The sequence below is a fragment of the Salvelinus alpinus genome, chromosome 26 (assembly GCF_045679555.1).
Source record: "Salvelinus alpinus chromosome 26, SLU_Salpinus.1, whole genome shotgun sequence".
Classification (NCBI taxonomy): Eukaryota; Metazoa; Chordata; class Actinopteri; order Salmoniformes; family Salmonidae; genus Salvelinus; species Salvelinus alpinus.
Window position 1 is genome coordinate 12,839,063 of NC_092111.1, and position 21,232 is coordinate 12,860,294.

Here is a 21,232-nt window from a genome sequence, read left to right on the forward strand (position 1 = left end):
CATTGGACTAGTTAACTGTAAGGTTGCAAGATTGGATCCCCCGAGCTGACAAGGTTAAAAATCTGTCGTTCCTAGGCAGAACGTTCCTAGGCCGTCATTGAAAATAAGAATGTGTTCTTAACTGACTTGCCTAGTTAAATAAAGATTAAATAAAGGTCTAAAAATATATATTTAAAAAATAAAATAATTAATTAATTAATTTTAAAAATCGGCAAATCGGCGCCCAAAAATACAGATTTCCGATTGTTATGAAAACTTGAAGTCGACCTCTAGTGTAGTTTACATTGTTCCAAACGGTCATAAAAAGGATATTGTAATCTAACGGCACCTTTTTGGCACACATAATATGCACGCAGCGCTTGCTCCTTAACTTATTTTTCTTGAGCTCCAGTATTTTACACAACTAGCCAAATGTATTAAACACATCTGACTTCCTTTACCTCCTGAGCAACCAGCAAACATTCCCCCAATTCAAGTTTATTTGTCATGTCTTTTGCATCCATTTTGCTGTCATGTGTTATGGTGTTCGGAGTTTGTTATAAACAATTTATTGATGCGATTATGGGGTTCAGGCCTGATCACGAAAAGGGTGCATGCTTTCCTAAACAAATTTCGGTAACAGAACTTTGTCAGAAATTGCGGTTTAATTATTTTGCAGCTTCAGCAACACGGACAACACGATAAACACTGATGTTCTGTGGTCTCATTTGTGATGTTCTGTGGTGTAGTAATTTGTGTGTCTTAATTATTTAATCAAACATTGCGCTTAAAGCATCAGACAAGCTCAGTGCATATAGTTGATTTGATTAAAACACATAGGCTACCTGCTGCCAACACATCCTAATAGTTAAAGCGTTGGGCCAGTAACCAAAAGGTTGAGCAAGGCAGTTAACCCACTGTTCCCCGGGCGCCGAAAACATGGATGTCGATTATGGCAGCTCCCCGCACCTCTCTGAGGAAATGCGGAAGACACATTTCTGCAGAATGCATTCAGTTGTACAACTGACTAGGTATCCCCCTTTCCCTTTCCTTAAATTACGAAAAATACACATTTAAACATTGACCGATTGGTTGAAAGAAAAGACGACTCAGTCGAACATTTCTTTTTGTCAGGGACAGCCCTAATATTATTGCATAAAACCCACTCCCGCATTATAAAAAGAGGGCTTGTAATTTCAACCAATAAACGCACATTTACTGCATAATATGGTTCAATCAAGCCACATGTCAAACTTTTTCCCTCAGCGAATGCGTGACAAATTAGACAAAATCATTGCATATTGCCATACAAAATGTCAGAATTGACGCTGCAAAATCAAGCATTTTTGCCCGCACATATCACAAAAAATGTCTGCGAAATCCTGGAGGGACTGTTTAGAATCATGGCAAAGTTGGTTCATGTTTCAGTCACTTCTTTGGACACCTTAATGATTGGTTGACAAATAGTACCTCCCATAATGCAGGTCATGGCTGCATGGTACATTTGGTGAGAAGCGTCGATTTTGGTAAAGCTCATGCAGTCGACGTGTAGTTGTCGCAAGTCTGACAATTTTTATACCCATAATGCAACACACTTTGAAAGGAGATGATCAACGATGGTCTGCTTGAACACGTCCAGTAACATTATAAAGCCAGGCTTTAGCCACTAGTGTGTGTGGGGGGCGGGGGGGGTTGATAGTTACATATCGGATTTTTTAAAATAATATATCGTATAATTTTGACAATATCGCAATATTATTTTTGCGCTAATTAGCTGTACCTGCACCTAACTCCAGTAGTTTTCCTTCATAAACTCCCTTTTTCAGGACCCTGTCTTTCAAAGATAATTCGTAAAAATCCAAATAACTTCACAGATCTTCATTGTAAAGGGTTTAAAAACTGTTTCCCATGCTTGTTCAATGAACCATAAACAATTAATGAACCGGCACCTGTGGAACTGTCATTAAGACACTAACAGCTTACAGACGGTAGGCAATTAAGGTCACAGTTATGAAAACTTAGGACACTGAAAAACACCAAAAGAAAGATGCCCAGGTCCCTGCTCATCTGCATGAATGTGCCTTAGGCATGCTGCAAGGAGGCATGAGGACTGCAGATGTGGCCAGGGAAATGAATTGCAATGTCCGTACTGTGAGACGCCAAAGACAGCGCTATAGGGAGACAGGACGGACAGCTGATTGTCCTCGCAGTGGCAGACCACGTGTAACAACACCTGCACAGGATCGGTACATCCGAACATCACACCTGCGGGACAGGCACAGGATGGCAACAACAACTGCCCGAGTTACACCAGGAACGCATAATCCCTCCATCAGTGCTCAGACTGTCCGCAATAGGCTGAGAGAGGCTGGACTGAGGGCTTGTAGGCCTGTTGTAAGGCAGGTCCTCACCAGACATCACCGGCAACAACGTCGCCTATGGGCACAAACCCACCGTCGCTGGACCAGACAGGACTGGCAAAAAGTGCTCTTCACTGACGAGTCGTGGTTTTGTCTCACCAGGGGTGATGGTCGGATTCATGTTTATCGTCGAAGGAATGAGCATTACACCGAGGCCTGTACTCTGGAGCGGGAGCGATTTGGCGGTGGAGGGTCTGTCATGGTCTGGGGCGGTGTGTTACAGTATCATAGGACTGAGCATGTTGTCATTACAGGCAATCTCAATGCTGTGCGTTACAGGGAAGACATCCTCCTCCCTCATGTGGTACCCTTCCTGCAGGCTCATCCTGACATGACACTCCAGCATGACAATGCCACCAGACATACTGCTCGTTCTGTGCGTGATTTCCTGCAAGACAGGAATGATAACCCCCACCTGTGGACGTCGGGCCCTCATACCACCCTCATGGAGTCTGTTTCTGACCGATTGAGCAGACACATGCACATTTGTGGCCTGCTGGAGGTCATTTTGCAGGGCTCTGGCAGTGCTCCTCCTTGCACAAAGGCGGAGGTAGCGGTCCTGCTGCTGGGTTGTTGCCCTCCTACGGCCTCCTCCATGTCTCCTGATGTACTGGCCTGTCTCCTGGTAGCGCCTCCATGCTCTGGACACTACGCTGACAGCAAACCTTTTTGCCACAGCTCGCATTGATGTGCCATCCTGGATGAACTGCACTACCTGAGCCACTTGTGTGGGTTGTAGACTCCGTCTCATGCTACCACTAGAGTGAAAGCACCGCCAGCATTCAAAAGTGACCAAAACATCAGCCAGGAAGCATAGGAACTGAGAAGTGGTCTGTGGTCACCACCTGCAGAACCATTCCTTTATTGGGGGTGTCTTGCTAATTGCCTATAATTTCCACCTTTTGTCTATTCCATTTGCACAACAGCATGTGAAATTTATTGTCAATGAGTGTTGCTTCCTAAGTGGACAGTTTGATTTCACAGAAGTGTGATTGACTTGGAGTTACATTGTGTTGTTTAAGTGTTCCCTTTATTTTTTTGAGCAGTGTATATAATTTTTATTTTTTTATAAATCGGCATCTGCTTTTTTTGTCCTCCAATAAATCGGTTTCGGTATCGGCGTTGAAAAATCATAATCGGTCGACCTCTAGTTTGGACCATGGAAATCGCAATGTAATCACAGTTTTGAATCGCAATATATATATCTAGAATTGTAATACATATCGTATCGGCACCTAAGTATTGTGATAATATCATATCATGAGGTCCCTGGCAATTCCCAGCCCTATTAGCCACTATGACATCAACATTGTTATTCTCATAGAGATCCTATAGGTCATTTTCAATAAAAAGTCACAATAAGGTGCAGAGTGTTCGATTTGCCTGCTGGGGGCAAGGACACCCCCAGTTTCGCTAAAACCATTGACAACTGCATGCCATTTAAGGGATTGTTAAATAGATGTTAACTATGAAAAGCCAACTGACATTTACTCCTGAGGTGCTGACCTGTTGCACCCTCTACAACCACTGTGACTATTATTATTTGACCCTGCTGGTCATCTATGAACATCTTGGCCATGTTCTGTTATAATCTTCACTCGGCAGAGCCAAAAGAGGACTGGCCACCCCTGAGAGCCTGGTTCCTCTCCAGGTTTCTTCCTAGGTTCTGGCCTTTCTAGGGAGTTTTTCCTAGCCATCGAGCTTCTACATCTGCATTGCTTGCTGTTTGTGGTTTTAGGCTGGGTTTCTGTATAGCACTTTGTGACATTGGCTGATGTAAAATGGCCTTTATAAATACATTTGATTGATTTATTGTAATATCACCTCTTGAAGAGCATAGTCAGAACTACACATTTCTGATTATTCCATGCAAAACAATTGCGCACATTTATCTCTATCAGAGTTATACAGCAGGTAACCGCATGCTTTTCATGATCAGTAAACATCAATTGATCATGTACTTTCAGATACGTTAGAGTAGCCTTACGATATCGCTCAATATTGGCAACCATTAATTGGATATTTGAGTGATATAAAATAAAACTATACCTGACAAGTATGAGTGGTTTAGGTTCATTTCCCCGTCCCTTGTGGGGTCTGCCTGTCAAGCAGCAGAAGCATTTGCCGATGCACTGTTAGCTGATAATGTTTCCTTTGCAAGATACCGGTAGAAACTTTGTACAGTTGGCTAAACATAGTGGTAAGTAGACCTAACATACTTTTTTCTCCAACCAACGTAGGCCTGCCTACCTAGCAAAGTTAGCTAACATTATCCCATTTTCAACAGTGTTTAATCACGATTGCTGCTGACAGACATGATAGGCTACATTGATTCATGGACCACGTCAAATTGGCTAACTAGCTAATAACTGATCACGTCAATATGGCTAGCTAGTTAACAAGCTAACTTTCAGGGGATAAACAGGGTACAAAACCTTAAACACCCTCCTAGTATTGATTCACCCATTGAATGGAACACATACACAATCCATGTCTCAATTGTCTCAAGGCTTAAAAACCCTTCTTTAACCTGTCTCCTCCCCTTTGTCTCCACTGATTGAAGTGGATTTAACAAGTGACATCAATAATGGATCATAGCTTTCACCTGGATTCACCTGGTCAGTCAGTCATGGAAAGAACAGGTGTTCTTAATGTTTTGTAACACACAGTGTTTAGTGGTAATGACAGTAGTCATACTGACAACTTTACCGATGTCAAGCTTTCCAAAAGCCTAATCTCTGATGAAGCAAGCTAAATGACACGTTTGCTTAACTAGATCATGTCTGCGGGTTTTCACTCATCCCTTGTACTTGATTGATGAATTAAGGTCACTAATTAGTAAAGAACTCCCCACACTTGGTTGTCTAGGGCTTAATTGAAAGGAAAAAACAAAAACCTGCCAACACTAGGCCCTCCATGGAATGAGTTTGACACCCCTGCACTATAACATCACCAACACAGTTGTTCGAAAGTCATATATAGGCTAAAGAGGTAGGCAGTTAACCACCATTAGCCAACATAATAAAGACAGTTATTCTGATGTCACACCATAAAAGGCAGACACTAACTCTAAGAAGGTTTCAGGCCTACATTGGGCAAGTTCGTTTGCATGGCCCAATTTGTACATTTTAGATCATCAGTCCTTAAGTGAAATCTTCACCCACCCGGGGAAATGGGCCATGAAAAACAAACTTGCCCTTAAGGCTAGAGGTCGACCGATTAATCGGAATGGCCGATTAATTAGGGCCGATTTCAAGTTTTCATAACAATCGGTAATCGGCATTTTTGGACACCGATTGTGGCCGATTACATTGCACTCCACGAGGAGACTGCGTGGCAGGCTGACTACTTGTTACGCGAGTGCAGCAAGAAGCCAAGGCAAGTTGCTAGCTAGCATTAAACTTATGACTTCAAGCCTATCAACTCCTGAGATTAGGCTGGTGTAACCGATGTGAAACGGCTAGCTAGTTAGCAGGGTAGGGGCGAGGAGAGGGACGGAAGCTGTACTGTTACACTGGCAATACTAAAGTGCCTATAAGAACATCCAATAGTCAAAGGTATATGAAATACAAATGGTATAGAGAGAAATAGTCCTATAATTCCTATAATAACTACAACCTAAAACTTCTTACCTGGGAATATTCAAGACTCATGTTAATAGGAACCACCAGCTTTCATATGTTCTGAGCAAGGAACATAAACTTTAGCTTTTTTACATGGCACATATTGCACTTTTACTTTCTTCTCCAACACTTTGTGTTTGCGTTATTTAAACCAAATTGAACATGTTTCATTATTTATTTGAGAATAAATTGATTTTATTGATGTATTATATTAAGTTAAAATAAGTGTTCATTCAGTATTGTTGTAATTTTCATTATTACAAATATATATATATAAAAATCGGCATCGGCTTTTTTTGGTCCTCCAATAATCGGTATCGGCGTTGAAAAATCATAATCGGTCGACCTCTACTTAAGGCCTACATCATACCATTTTTAAGCATATCCTACATCAGCTGCTGGTGCGTAAAGGCAGGGGCTCACACTAGCAAACAAGTCATGGTTTTCTGAAAAACTCAAGAGAGCTCCGCCTCCAAAGCAACCACTTGTTCCTAAACTAGGTCTGTAAAGGCATCATGTAAATGGACCCATTCACCAAGTTGCATGGCAATACACCTTTACACATCTCAGCTGTTGCTTGGCCCTTCAGTGTAGGCTATGGATGATCACTCAGCGTAATAAAAGCCCATCACTGTCGATTGAGGTTCCATCAGCATTTGTTTTACGACAACGTACACAGAATAAGCATAATTAGGCTATTACACAGCAATGAAAGTCACATCTGACACTGCAAACACAGGGCCTGCCACCTGACTGAAAATTCAATCATTGAATTTCAGTGATACTTGAATACAGTGCATGTGTAGTGCTGTTCTGTACATGAATAGAAGTCATATAAGCATTGACAGAGATACAGTAATGTGGACGAATAGGAAGCATAATGACCCAACCCATCCATTGGATCCTTCACAACCAACAACATGTTTCAATATTATCAGGTATGTCATTGTTTTTTCTCCCCCAGCCTTTCACTCTCACTCCCCGCTCTCTTTCACCACAATCACTGAATTTCCCACTCACAGAAAATTACCTTAAAAACGGCAATCTGCAGTTGTTACATCCATTTTGGGACTTAGAAATTCATGATATGCAGGTCTACCCATTGACTCTGGAAGAATATAACCTATAACCTATATAAGCGCCAATGTTTATAAATGTAAACAAACACTATACATCTTCAAAACATACAGTACCAGTCAAAGGTTCGGACACGCCTACTCATTCAAGGGTTTTTCCTAATTTTTCCTATTTTCTACATTGTAGAATAATAGTGAAGACAGCACAACTATGAAATAACACAAATGGAATCATGTATTAACCAAAAAAGTGTTAAACAAATCTGAATATATTTTATATTTGAGATTCTAAGTAGCCACCCTTTGCCTTGATGACAGCTTTGCACACTCTTGGCATTCTCTCAACCAGCTCCATGAGGTAGTCACCTGGAATGCATTTCAATTAACAGGTGTGCATTGTAAAAAGATAATTTGTGGAATTTATTTCCTTCTTAATGCGTTTGAGCCAATCAGTTGTGTTGTGACAAGGTAGAGGGGTATACAGAAGATAGCCCTATTTGGTAAAAGACCAAGCCCATATTATGGCAAGAACAGCTCAAATAAGCAAAGAGAAACGACAGTCCATCATTACTTTAAGACACGAAGGTCAGTCAATCTGGAAAATTTCTATAACTTTTAAAGCCTTTATGGTTGAATTGCTGCAACGAAACCACTACTAAAGACATGGAGATGAGTCAATCTTGAAAATTTGAAAAACTTTGAAAGTTTCTTAAAGTGCAGTCACAAAAACCATCAAGCACTATGATGAAACTGGCTCTCATGAGGACCGCCAAAGGAAAGGAAGACCCAAAGTTACCGCTGCTGCAGAGGATACGTTCATTAGAGTTACCAACCTCAAAACTTGCAGCCCAAATAAATGCTTCACTGAGTTCAAGTAACAGACACATCAACTGTTCAGAGGAGACTGCATGAATCACGCCTTCATGGTTGAATTGCTGCAAAGAAACCACTACTAAAGGACACCAATAAGAAGAAGAGACTTGCTTGGGCCAAGAAACATGAGCAATGGACATTAGACAGGTGGAAATCTGTCCTTTGGTGTGATGAGTCCAAATTTAATATTTTTGGTTCCAACCGCCGTGTCTTTGTGAGACGCTTAGCAGGAAAACGGATGATCTCCGCATGTGTGGTTCCCACCGTGAAGCATGGAGGAGGAGGTGTGATGGTGTCGGGGTGCTTTGCTGGTGGACAAATATGTAGTAATTTATTTAGAATTCAAGGCACACTTAACCAGCATGGATACCACAGCATTCTGCAATGATAAGCCATCCCATCTGGTTTGCGCTTATTGGGACTTTCATTTGTTTTTCAACAGCACAATGACCCAACACACCTCCAGGCTGTGTAACATGCTGATCATGCGCCATCGCCATCGCATGCGCCATCGCACGCATGTTGATTTTGTACCCCACACACCAGACACGACCAGGACACGCAGCATGAAATATCAAAACAAACTCTGAACCAATTATATTCATTTGGGGACAGGTCGAAAAGCATTAAACATTCATGGAAATTTAGCTTGCTGTTGCTAGCTAATTTGTCCTGGGATATAAACATTGGGTTGTTATTTTACCTGAAATACACAAAGTCCTTTACTCCGACAATTAATCCACAGATGAGAAAGGAATTCGGTTTACCGTTATGTCATCTCTCCTCCTTCCTCAGGCTTCTTTTTTACTTCTTTGGACTTTATATGGCGGTTCGCAACCAACTTTAAGGTGTTACCAACTTTATTACCACAACCGACTGGGAGTGTGGACGTCAGTCCATTTTTCAATCTCCCACGTGGGTATATGCTTCAAAAAACCAATGAGGAGATGGGAGAGGTGGACTTGCAGCGCGTTGAGCGTCACAAATAGAACCAATTTCTATTTTAGCGCATGGCCACGCAGACGCTCGCTGAGGCGCACGAGCAGTTTGGTTGCAATGATTGAATAACATGTATGTGTACATTTATGTTGCAACGCTCCCACACGCGACGCAAGCGGTGTGGTCCGCATGTAAGGGCTATTTGACCAAGAAGAAGAGTGATGGAGTGCTGCATCAGATGACCTGGCCTCCACAATCACCCAACCTCAACCCAATTGAGATGGTTTGGGATGAGTTGGACCGCAGAGTGAAGGAAAAGCAGCCAACAAGTGCTCAGCATATGTGGGAACTCCTTCAAGACTGTTGGAAAAGCATTATTCATGAAGCTGGTTTAGAGAATGCCAAGAGTGTTTAAAGCTGTCATAAAAGGCAAAGGGTGGCTACTTTGAAGAATCTGAAATATAATATATATTTTGATTTATTTAATACTTTTTTGGTTACTACATGATGCCACATGTGTTATTTCATAGTTTTGATGTCTTCCCTATTATTCTACAATGTAGAAAATAAAGAAAAACCCTTGAGTATGCATGTACAAACTTTTGACTGGTACTGTAGTTGAAACAATCATTTTGATATCATAGATGGTGAGTCCTTGCATCCTTAGCTTTGTCTATGCATTTGATAGTGGTTACATTTCTCCAGCCCCATCTCTCAGCTTTTTACCGAAACATAGGCGTGGAGATCGCTTTGTTATTGTTTCAACTGCTGTTTGCCACTTTAAGGACTAAAACATGAGCAGCATCAAACCGTAATTTACAGTTAGGCATACTTTAGCAGTACTACAACAACACAGCACATATTGAAATGATCAATATGGACTACCAAAGCTCATTAACAAAAATGCAGAGGAAAGCATATAGAATACCACAGTATGAGTCACAATACCCATAAAACCTAGCGGTTAAACAGAAAAATGTTTCCAATCATTTTTTCACCATTAATTTTTCCCTTAGGGGATTTTAGAATCACTTCAAATAAAGGCTGTGTTTCGTGTAGGCTTACACTAGCGTGACGTTTTGATAACCGTGTAAATCTCTCTAGGACAAGGTGACTTTTATCAATATATTTGCCTGTATTTACCCCCCAAAAAAATGCACCGCTAATTAGCTGCTAATGTGGCTATCATAAAGAACTCCAAATGCCATGATGATATGGACAAGACTGCCGAATCGAGGCAAAGCTAAGTATCTCTCGATTAACTATCTAATGCTAGCTAAATGTAGTTAATAATGAATAAGTTGGCTACATTTCTTTAAATGTACCTGTTAACAAAGGTGCCAGCTAGAGATGAGGTGCAGGAGCTTGCAGGGATTTGTAGTTTTGCATTATGTCTACTTTGATGTCAGTTAGCTATTCAAATTAGAGAGTAAATAGAGAAGAATATATTGGCCAAAGTCACCTTGTCCGAGAGATTTACATGGTTATCAAAACGTTACGCCAGGGTAAGCCTACACGAAACACAGTCCTTATTTTAAGTGTTTCTAAAAATCCCCTATGGGAAAAATGAATGGTGATAAAAACGATTGGAACCATTTCCCTGTTTGACCGCTAGGTTTTATGATACCTCCACTGTACGGCTTTATAGCAACAGCACAGCGTTTTTCAGTTTCTGGGAGAACACAATACATCCAGGCATCTTCAATTATTGGCAATAATAATTGCTAGTACCATACACAAGCATTATACACTCCCTATAGGCCTACAACAACTGAAGCTCCCAAAATGAGAGGTTAGCCTACTCATGTCTGCTCCTCACACATTACTATGTTTAGTGTGTAATAACTACTATGTAGTAAACAGTAAGTTACAGTAGCAATAACATCAATGACGTTAACTAGTGTTTGACTTGTTACGTTACCACTTAGCCTAGCTACATGTTTATAAAAGTTACTAACTAGTTAACTAGCTCGAGAAATGGCTAACATGTATCTTGATTATTTTACTGTTTTGGACACATCTTCTAATTCAAACTGATGATTGTGATTCTAATTTCATCCCATCAAGACCGCTAAGAACAGAGAAAGGTAGCCATCCATCCAGACAAAAACCAGGGATGGCAATGGCTTCAAGGAATGTGATAGTCTGAACAGGAGAACCTATTCCAGGGTAGAATTTATAGCGAACAGCTTTGCACTAACGTTACATCTATGCGGAGAATATTCGTTCCCTAAAGCCATTGTTTGTCAACAACTGACCAGATACGTTGCAACAAACATTTGCTAGTTAGATGTCAACAGCTTGTAGTGACAGAATTGTCTTGCTGAGACTCCAAGTCCTAGCTAGGAAGGCAGCATTTACCTAGCTTGCTAAGAAGCTCCAGGGTACTACTTTGCGCACACCCGCGTTAACTAACGTTACCTAACAAACTGGCTTTTGTTTCACATGACATCCCTGTCTTGTGCACCAATGTCACGAACACACACCTGTTATTCTAGCTAACTAGATGAGATGGTTTCAACAATCGGTAACCATAGCTACATATGTTAATATAAGTTGCTAGCTAACAGTTATCTAGCTAAAGTTGGCTAAGCTAGCCAGGCAAACCAGCTAACGTTAGCTAGTTAAAATTAGCAACTCACATTTCCTCAACCATTTCATCCAGTAACGCACGATAAGACTGTGGTATTTCTTGTTCTCGATACACCAATTTGATAGTCCTTGAATTGATTCCATTGTGTTCGTCACTCCTTGAAACCGTCGATCCAAAGTTGACTCTAGGGCCGCAGGCGAACCACGACCGTGGCCGCTTGACGCGCCAGATCCTGCAGCCATTTTCCAGGCCTTGAACTGACAAGCTAGCTGGTTCTTGCCTGTCGCGCGTTGTGATCAACCTAGTCAAGAGTGCACTTGTGCGGTATGGTGCCGCGCTGGCTGTACACATTAGTAAATTGCTATTGTTTTAACAGTACATTCAGTTATTACTGTATTTGCTAACGATTACGTATATTATGTCATTGGTTTTATTTCAACAACTTGTGCAACAAAGGAATGTATTATTATAGAGTTGGTTGGTCGTTACTAGAAAACTCATTCAAAACAGACGATTTAATGTGAATGTAGCGCCACTATGTGGCTAAATAGCTGCAGCTCAGCATGGCCTGTCACTAAAATCATTGCATCTTTCTTTCTTTCCCTTTACATTCCAAGAGCACTTTCCTAACTCCCTTTCCTCCTATCCTAGCTCCATTTCCTTCTTTCCTATCTTCCTTTCCTCCTTTAAAAATATATATATTTCTTTCCTAGCATACTTTCCTTGATCCCTTTTCTTCCTTTCCTCCCATCCTTTGCTTTCCTAACTCCCTTCCCACCTATCCTTTCCTAACTGCGTTTGACTTCTTCCATTCCTAGCTTCCTTTCCTCTTTTCCTAGCTCTTTTCCTAGTATTTTGTTTTCATGTTATAATCTTGTGTATATTTTGTTTTCATTTATTTTCAAGAGGACCACGATGGAAATTAATGTTTTTGTGTCATTCTCGATGATTTCAAAGGCATTGTACTGTATCCAGTACAGTGTGGTTGTATTGTGTTTAAAATCAAATTAAAAAGTTAGGAAAGGAAAGGGAGCTAGCAAAGGAGGAAAGGTAAGGGAGATGGAAAATTAGGTAAGAAAAGGGAGCTAGAAAATTAGGAGGAAAATGAGCTAGATGGAAAAGGAAAGATGGAAAGGGGGCTAGGAGAAGAGCAAAGGAGGTAAGGGAGCTAGGAACGGAACAACATTTATATAGGAAAAGGGGTCTAGGAAATGAAAAAAGGGAGTTAGGAAAGGAAAGAAGAAAATTGACTAGGTAAGGAAGCTAGGAAAAGAGAAAAGGAAAGGCAGCTAGGAAAGGAGAAAAGGGAGTTAGGAAAGGAGGAATTGAAAATCAGAAAGGAGCTTGGAAAAGAAAGGAGGAAATTGAGCTAGGGAGGGAAAGGAGGAAAGGGAACTAGGAAAGGAGGAAAGGAAAGGAGATAGTATAGGTAATAATATACATATTTAGTGAAAGGCCACTTTTGGTGACAAGCCATGCTATAGGACTGCAGCTGGATACTTAAGCAATAAGGCCCGAAGGTGTGGTATATGGCCAATATACCATACCACGGCTAAGGGCTGTTATTATGCAAGACGCAACGCAGTGCCGGGATACAGCCCTTAGCCATGGTAAATTGGCCATATACCACAAACTCTCAAGGTGACTTATTGCTATTATCAACTGGTTACCAACATAATTAGAACAGTAAAAATAAATGTTTTGTGTTTAAATGACTTAAATGTTTTGTCATATTCGTGGTATACCACAGCTTCCAGCCAATCAGCATTCAGGGCTCTAACCAAGTGGGTTATAATATATATTTGCTCAGGCTTTAAAGGGCATATCCACAGTTGAAACAATATACCGTATACAGTGTTTGTATACATTTATAATGTTTACAAACATTGGAGTAAAACAAGCTTATATTTTAGGTTCCGATGGGAGTGTGACAATTGAACAAAGCCCATGAGGCATTTAAAAGTTATATTGTTCAAGAATCAATGGGGTATACATCATTCATTTATAAATTCTAAATTAATTGTAGCATCTGCAGATTGCCCCTTTAATCCATTGTTAGGATGAGTAGAGGTGGCTGACGTCTTCATCTGAAAAAAGTACTACGAGTACAGGTGACTGCCAGCTTGACATCAGTCACCTGTACTCATCCTAACAATGGAATAAATCTTGAGCAAATAAGAAATGAATCTCTGCCTTTTTTGTTGAGTGCGCCAACTCATTTCTGCCTCGAATCACCGGTAGTCCTTTTGGACGTTTTTCTTGGTAAGCCATTTTGTTGGATTTTTGTCATGGTTGTCGAGCACCCCTTCTTTCTTGCTGTAGCCTGGAGGCCTTCATGAATTCTCATGTCACAGGGCCACAGTCATTCAATCATTTGAATTTATGTGGCAGATTTCAAGTTCTGATTAACAAAAACATGACTTTATTTTAGCAAAAAGGGTACAATTTATCAAAAACAATTTAGGTCTGAAACAATTATATATAAAATATTAAGCACAAGTACATTGTGTATAACCAAAACACTTATATTATGCCCAACCAAAAAATGTGATGGAGGGTGTTGGGAAGAGCGGAGGCAAAGGAAATGGATTGAATCAAGGAAGACAACATTAAACAGCAAAATATCCTTCTCAGCCCAACCATCTGTCCTCTTTTGATATACAGAGAAAATGTGCAAAACATAGGATCTACATACACCAAAAACATGACATGAAATTAGAATATTCCCTCACGGGAAAAATAAAAAACTCCCCAACGGGCTGTTTGAACAGTTTATAGGAAGGGTTGTGCATTGCCTGAACACAGTAACCTGTATTTACTAATGCAGTGATCTCTCTGTTGTCCTCTACCTGGGCCTTTCCTTGGCATGGTTAAGAACAATAACACATACTACCAGTATGGTAACTCACCCCCAAGCCATAAGACTGCTAAATAGTCAATTAATGACACCCAAAAAATCTGCACTGACTATCTCGCACTGACTGACCCCATGCACACTCACTAGACTATACGTACAAACACTGACTCACACAACACTGACATTCCCATACAAAACCCACACACATTCACAAAATGTTGATTTGATTTTGATCATGATGTTTCGGTTGTCCTGTATTAGGCTTAACTGTTGTCGTTAAAAAAAAATCTTTAAGTCAGTAGATCAAATCAGTACCCAGCTATTCTTGGTTTCCCCCCTATCCCCATCTAGATAGTTACAGCTCAAGAGACTCTCTGAAAGTGGCCAGGGATAGAGTCATTCAACATGAATGATAATTGCTAAGCAAAAACATTGTGGTTCAAATACCCAATGGCCTAATGACAGGTTTTTACGTATTTTCTCCCAATCCAATAGAAACACTTCTAGAAGATTCAAAATTATTTGTGTTTTGCGTCGTCACAATAGTAACATTTATAAGGTACAAATTCATTTGTTATCAAATGTAAAATATTCATGTGCAAAATAGTTTTGGCGATGACTTATTCGTCAAAATTATTTTCTTTTCACACCATAGAAAACTGACAAACGTATCAAAAAAATAAAGGACAAATGTATTTTATCAAATAAATCAATGAAATTAGAAAGCATTAAGCCAATGAATATGCTCTAGTCCTCACCCAGGATTTTCAAGCAGACCTATTTTATGAGTAATACCTTAAATCTAACAGTTGTTATTTCTCCTCTCGTAGTTCTTAGTGGTTGCTGTCATTCCAGTTGCATGCTACTGGGTTTGTTAGTATTCACACTGAGGTGGATTTAGTCAATAGTTACATTAAACTGTGGCTAACAGACTCGGCAGAGTGTGTAATAAAAGCAATGGTTTTGTTGCCACTGGTTGGCAGAGGTTTAGTGGCAGTTGTATCAGCTGCCTTTTTCACTGTTCCCTGTGCTGGAGCCGCTGAAAGATTAACAGGTTCTTGTAATGTTTTTCATTGTATTGTCAATGTTTTATGCTTCACTACTATTGATAACTTTATCATAACTAACTGAGTTTATGTAAGGTTAAAAGGTATTCCATAAATCTTGAGCTATGTTACTTCCTTTTATATTTCTGCATAGTGTATTTCATGTGATTGTATTTGTGTTGATAATTCTGAAATACAAAAATTATCTTCTTTCAAATCAGTATAAAAAATAAAATAAAAATTGAAAAATTAAACCACTGCTTTATCACATCAACCATAAAAAAATATTCCCAGGTACATTTCAATAAAAAAATAAATAACTCTCCAACACTGACAAAAAATGGTCAAACGGTGCAATGACTTCCGAGTTCAGTTTTATATCCTCTACTCCGGCTCTTGTTTCATGGACCTCAGTAATATGGGGATAGACTGACCCCTCCTTTGGGTTTCCACTGATGCAATATCTGTCTCTGTCTTCACTGTGCCAGGCCTGCCGTGGCACCTCTGTGGCTGATGTCCATGGAGGGAGAGCTGATGTGAGTGAAACACCAGGAGGGTTGAGGAGACACGGCTGTCTTGTGTGGCTGGGCTACCACATGCTGAGCAAGGTGACATTTCAAGCCTCTTATTTCCCTTTCTTCTCTTGCTGACAGTCAGACATGACAGGTTATAGGTGTCTCTGCTCAACGGGCAAGAGTCTTGTGAGGTCATTTCCTGGTAATTGTCCTCGCGCTGCAGGCGCTTGCAACTGGGTGCGGCGGCACTGGGGAAGTCAGAGTCCAACCAGCTAAGCTTGCGCTTCTGATGGAGCAAGAGTGAAGAAAAACAAATGAGATACAAGTCTTACATATTATAGATTGTGTGAGAATCATTATGACAATGATATATTAAACAGCGATAACTAGAGCAGTAAGAGACCCACCTTGACTGGCATGCACAGCTGATTTTGGTGCCATCGTGGCGGAAGACTGGGTGTGGGTTTCTGGGTGGCAGCGACAGGGGTCACATGGGGGAACCACATCTTCAGCATCATCTCTACCTGCAGGAGGGTGCGGAGGAATTTCTCTCTGTGGAAAGAGTACTGTCATTAAAAACATTTTACGACATGAAACATTTAAAGTAAATTTGTAACTACACCATAAATTACCATTTGCTAGACATACACAAGATGGTTTGGTTTGCTTACCCCATTTCAGGTTTCTGAAGAATACCCAGGATCCTCTGGAGTCTGTCGATGGCAACGCTCGACTGGAAACTGCTAAGTCCTCTCTCAAATCTCCCCGTCTTGAGTCCATTCAGAAGCTCCAACAGGGGTCTGATAAACCTTCGCAGCTCTGAACACTAGGAGAGAAGGGAAACAGAAAACATATATATCCACTGTCTGATAATGTCTCTGGATGCAAAAATCAGTAACTCAGTATTTTCAAATCAGTCAAAGCAGTCTTTAAACAACAAAACTCACTTTCTGAGCGAAGGCCAGGTCTCCTTGCATGGTCTCCTCTGTGCTTCCCTTTGTGCTTAACGCAGCACTGCCAGGGGAAGCCACCATGGATGGGTAGGTGGTGGTGTGAGGAAAGCATTTTGCTTGTCCACTCCCAGCCATGGACCAGTGTAACCTAGGGGCTGCCTCGCCACCCCCGGCCAGGGAGAAGGGTACTGAGCAGGTCTTGCCACCCCCTGAGCTATCTCCCTCACTTTCGGAGTTGAAGACATCAATGTCTGCCTCGTCCTCAGTCACGTCGCTCTCGCTGAGGAGGAAGCTGGGGGTGGAGGAGCGGGAATCATAGGTCGGCCATTTGGTGGACATGCTCAACAAATGCATCCCTAGAGAAAGAGAGAGATCAGTCACAAGGAATATCAGAAATACCTCAGAGTAACTGATGTAGAGTTAATGCTGACCTAGGCATTACAACAAGTGCTGTATGTAGAAAACCCCCCTTTAACAAAATTGCAGTCATATCTATCACAATTTAAATTAAAACTATGAATACAAAACAATAACAATGCAAATTTGGGGTTTTCACATCATGCTCCAGAAAACTAGTAGGTGTGTCCCCTAATAAATATTCAAGAAGGAATGCTGTTAGTCACTGATCTTGGTATAAACTCCACCAGCTGTTGCTTTGTTATACATGTGAACATGTGCTGTGTGGGGGTGTGACGTACAAGGTCATGTGGAGTTTGACTGTATGGCTGTAGGATTTTGTCAGCTATTAGTTACATTTCAAACATCTGATCTGACCACTGTAACATCAAACTAACTGATTATCCTAAAACAAAATGACAGAGGCTGCATTATACGCTACATTGTTTCACGCATTACAAAGTTGTGTATGTTCATTGAATGCTTCTCATAAACTCGCTATGCTTTTACTTTCAATGTTAGTCTGTACTGTATGAAGCGCTTATATATATATATATAGATAACATACATAGAAACAACTGTAAAGACATGAACTGATTCCAGGTTTGAGGCGTTAGCCAAGATGGAAGGTTCAGACTAGAGCAGGGAAAGCTGATCCTGAACCAGCGCATACTTAAGGCACAACCAATAATGATTAGACTTTTGGCTTAAATATTGTAACCAAGAGTGCAGGTTTGAAAGTTCAAAGCTAGTTAAAATAGATATGGGGAAGCAAATATGTATAGAAAAACATAAAAAGTTACAGTAGTCTATAGCCTATGATATATATATTACCTTTTAGGATGAAGACGATGCTTAGACAATTCAATAAAACAGTCAAATGGATAACTAGTTGAATAACCGGTATTCCTTCTCCAATTGCAATTGTAGGAAGATCTTATTCAAAAACCAATGACAAACACTGATGTTGATGGCGCGCTATAGTTGTAGAGTCCTCTGTTCTCAACGTCTCAGTACTGTTTACTCCTTTCCCTCGTTTTAGATTCCGTTTACCTTTCAAAGTCCTCAGTACAGCGAGGGGTAACATGTGAATCGCTACCATGCGCTACACGTGCTGAACTGTGTGCTCGGCCGTGGTTGGTTAGCAGATGGTACACAGCGCTCTCATTGCTTGAGAATATAACCACTCAGTGACTACATAAATACTGATTGGCCAGTAACTGTTACTTGTCATGCCTCTCTCACTGTCACGTGTGAGACGTGTGGAGAGCTGTGGCTGTATACTACAGTAGTCAACAAGGAAAAACACGAGGCAGTAACGACACCGGTTATACAGTGTGGCTGAGGTGTCTTGTCCTGCATTATCGTAATGTAGAACTGACTAGTCACTAGTCTAGGTGCTAACGGTTTCGACCCCACGTGGAGAACACCGGACAACAACTGATGTCATCAACTTGGATCAGCCTGATGCACCAAAGATATATGTATACTGGGACAATTCATAACTGGATTATGGTAGAGTTCTAGGCTGAGAGCAACTACTTGACAGTAAATAACATATTGTTCTAGTGGGGTAGGCATGCATATTCTGCATTTGTCCAAAACTGCCATGCAAGTATTGCTCCCCAAAATGTATAATTTTGTGCATCTTTGTTAATTAGTGTAGATAAATTATTCCCTATAATTGCCATTTATTGATATTTTTGTATGATCCAACCATTCCTAAAACATGTATCATTTGATCTATAAATTAGCAGGCCTAATTAATCAAGCAATTACATTTTCATTGGGAGGTCCTTCTCCAATGTTCTTACAAAGTGTTTAGGAACATATTCAATCTCTCCATATCCCAGTCTGGTGTCCCCACTTGCTTCAAGATGTCAATCATTGTTCCTGTACCCAAGAAAGGGAAGGGAACTGAACAAGATGACTATCGCACATGGGTTATACAGTGTGGCTGACGTTGCTTCCAGAGGCAGTTTGGAACTCGTAGTGAGTGTTGCAACTGAGGACAGACAGAATTTTTACACGCAATGCGCTTCAGCACTCGGCGGGCCCGTTCTGTGAGCTTGTGTGGCCTACCACTTCGCGGCTGAGCCCTTGTTGCTCCTAGACATTTCCACTTCACAATAACAGCACTTGGAAAGGTGGCACGTTGAAAGTCACTGAGCTCTTCAGTACGGGTCATTCTACTGCCAATGTTTGTCTATGAAGATTGCATGGCTGTGTGCTCGATTTTATACACCTGTCAGCAACAGGTGTGGCTGAAATAGCCTAATCCACTAAGGGGTGTCCACATACTTTTGTATATATAGTGTACCTGCATTTGACGGTCATGGTGCTTTCAAGACAACTGGGAACTCTGAAAAAACAAGGTCAAATCATGACGTCAGTGAACTTCAAGTCAGAAAGTTGGAGTTCTAGAAAGTTGTCAGCGTTTCCGAGTTGGATGACCGCTCAAAACGATTTTCCCCAGTCGGATCTAGTTTTTGTCAGCGTTCCCAGTTGTCTTGAACGCTCGGGAAGTAGGAGAATCGCGAGTTCCCAGTGATTTTCAACACAGCATTATTCTCACCGTCCATGCTTTCTCCTTCATTTCCTCTGGTGAGACTGACCAGAGAGAGGGACATAGTCTTCCACCTTATGGCGAAACTTGAGTCGCACCGCATCTGCCTCATGAACAACATGAATTTGTACTAGAGGTCGACCGATTATGATTTTTCAACGCCGATACCGATTATTGGAGGACCAAAAAAAGCTGATACAGATTTTTCTTTTATTTATTTGTAATAATGACAATTACAACAATACTGAATGAACACTTATTTTAACTTAATATAATACATCAATAAAATCAATTTAGCCTCAAATAAATAATGAAACATGTTCAATTTGGTTTAAATAATGCAAAAACACAAAGTGTTGGAGAAGAAAGTAAAAGTGCAATATGTGCCATGTAAGAAAGCTAACATTTAAGTTCCTTGCTCAGAACATGAGAACATATGAAAGCTGGTGGTTCCTTTTAACATGAGTCTTCAATATTCCCAGGTAAGAAGTTTTAGGTTGTAGTTATTATAGGAATTATAGGACTATCTCTCTCTATACCATTTGTATTTCATTAACCTTTGACTATTGGATGTTCTTATAGGCACTTTAGTATTGCCAGTGTAACAGTATAGCTTCCATCTCTCTCCTCGCTCCTACCTGGGCTCGAACCAGGAACACATCGACAACAGCCACCCTCGAAGCATCGTTACCCATCGCTCCACAAAAGCCTCGGCACTTGTAGAGCAAGGGGAACAACTACTCCAAGTCTCAGAGTGAGTGACGTCACCGATTGAAACGCTATTAGCGCGCACCCCGCTAACTAGCTAGCCATTTCACATCAGTTACACCAGCCTAATCTCGGGAGTTGATAGGCTTGAAGTCATAAACAGCTCAATGCTTGAAGCATTGCGAAGAGCTGCTGGCAAACGCACAAAAGTGCTGTTTGAATGAATGCTTACGAGCCTGCTGTTGCCTACCATCGCTCAGTCAGACTGCTCTATCAAATATCAAATCATAGACTTAATTATAACATAATAACACACATTAATATGGTCGAATCCGGAAACTATAATTTCGAAAACAAAACGTTTATTCTTTCAGTGAAATACGGAACCGTTCTGTATTTTATCTAACGGGTGGCATCCCTAAGTCTACATTTTGCTGTTACATTGTACAACCTTCAATGTTATGTCATAATTATGTACAATTCTGGCAAATTAATTACGGTCTTTGTTAGGAATGGAATAAATGGACACACAGTTCGCAACGAGCCAGGCGGCCCAAACTGCTGCATATTCCCTGACTGCTTGCACGGAACGCAAGAGAAGTGACACAATTTCCCTAATTATAAGAAATTCATGTTAGCATGCAATATTGACTAAATATGCAGGTTTAAAAATATATACTTGTGTATT

General features: G+C 40.7%; 2 protein-coding genes across 7 annotated transcripts in view; both read right to left on the reverse strand.

Annotated features, from left to right (window-relative positions):
* The window catches only part of LOC139554727 (regulation of nuclear pre-mRNA domain-containing protein 2-like), a 54,256-nt gene extending 42,294 nt beyond the window's left edge, over positions 1–11,962 (reverse strand). For all 6 annotated transcript variants that reach the window (XR_011670886.1, XR_011670884.1, XR_011670883.1 and 3 more), the window contains exon 1: positions 11,553–11,962. Coding sequence is in view for 1 of the 6 variants with exons in the window: in XM_071367800.1 (XP_071223901.1) it covers positions 11,553–11,745 (193 nt within the window). In the remaining 5 variants the exon portion in view is untranslated. The remainder of the gene's footprint in view (positions 1–11,552) is intronic.
* A 1,940-nt stretch (positions 11,963–13,902) lies between these two features.
* LOC139554729 (uncharacterized) lies at positions 13,903–18,423 on the reverse strand. Its single transcript, XM_071367804.1, has 5 exons — positions 18,105–18,423; positions 16,869–17,230; positions 16,593–16,747; positions 16,329–16,473; positions 13,903–16,207 (listed from the first exon to the last, which is right to left on the reverse strand). Exons 2-5 carry the CDS (start codon positions 17,226–17,228, stop codon positions 15,791–15,793), a joined length of 1,077 nt encoding a protein of 358 aa, XP_071223905.1. The 5' UTR covers positions 17,229–17,230; positions 18,105–18,423; the 3' UTR covers positions 13,903–15,790.
* Positions 18,424–21,232: the final 2,809 nt, after the last annotated feature.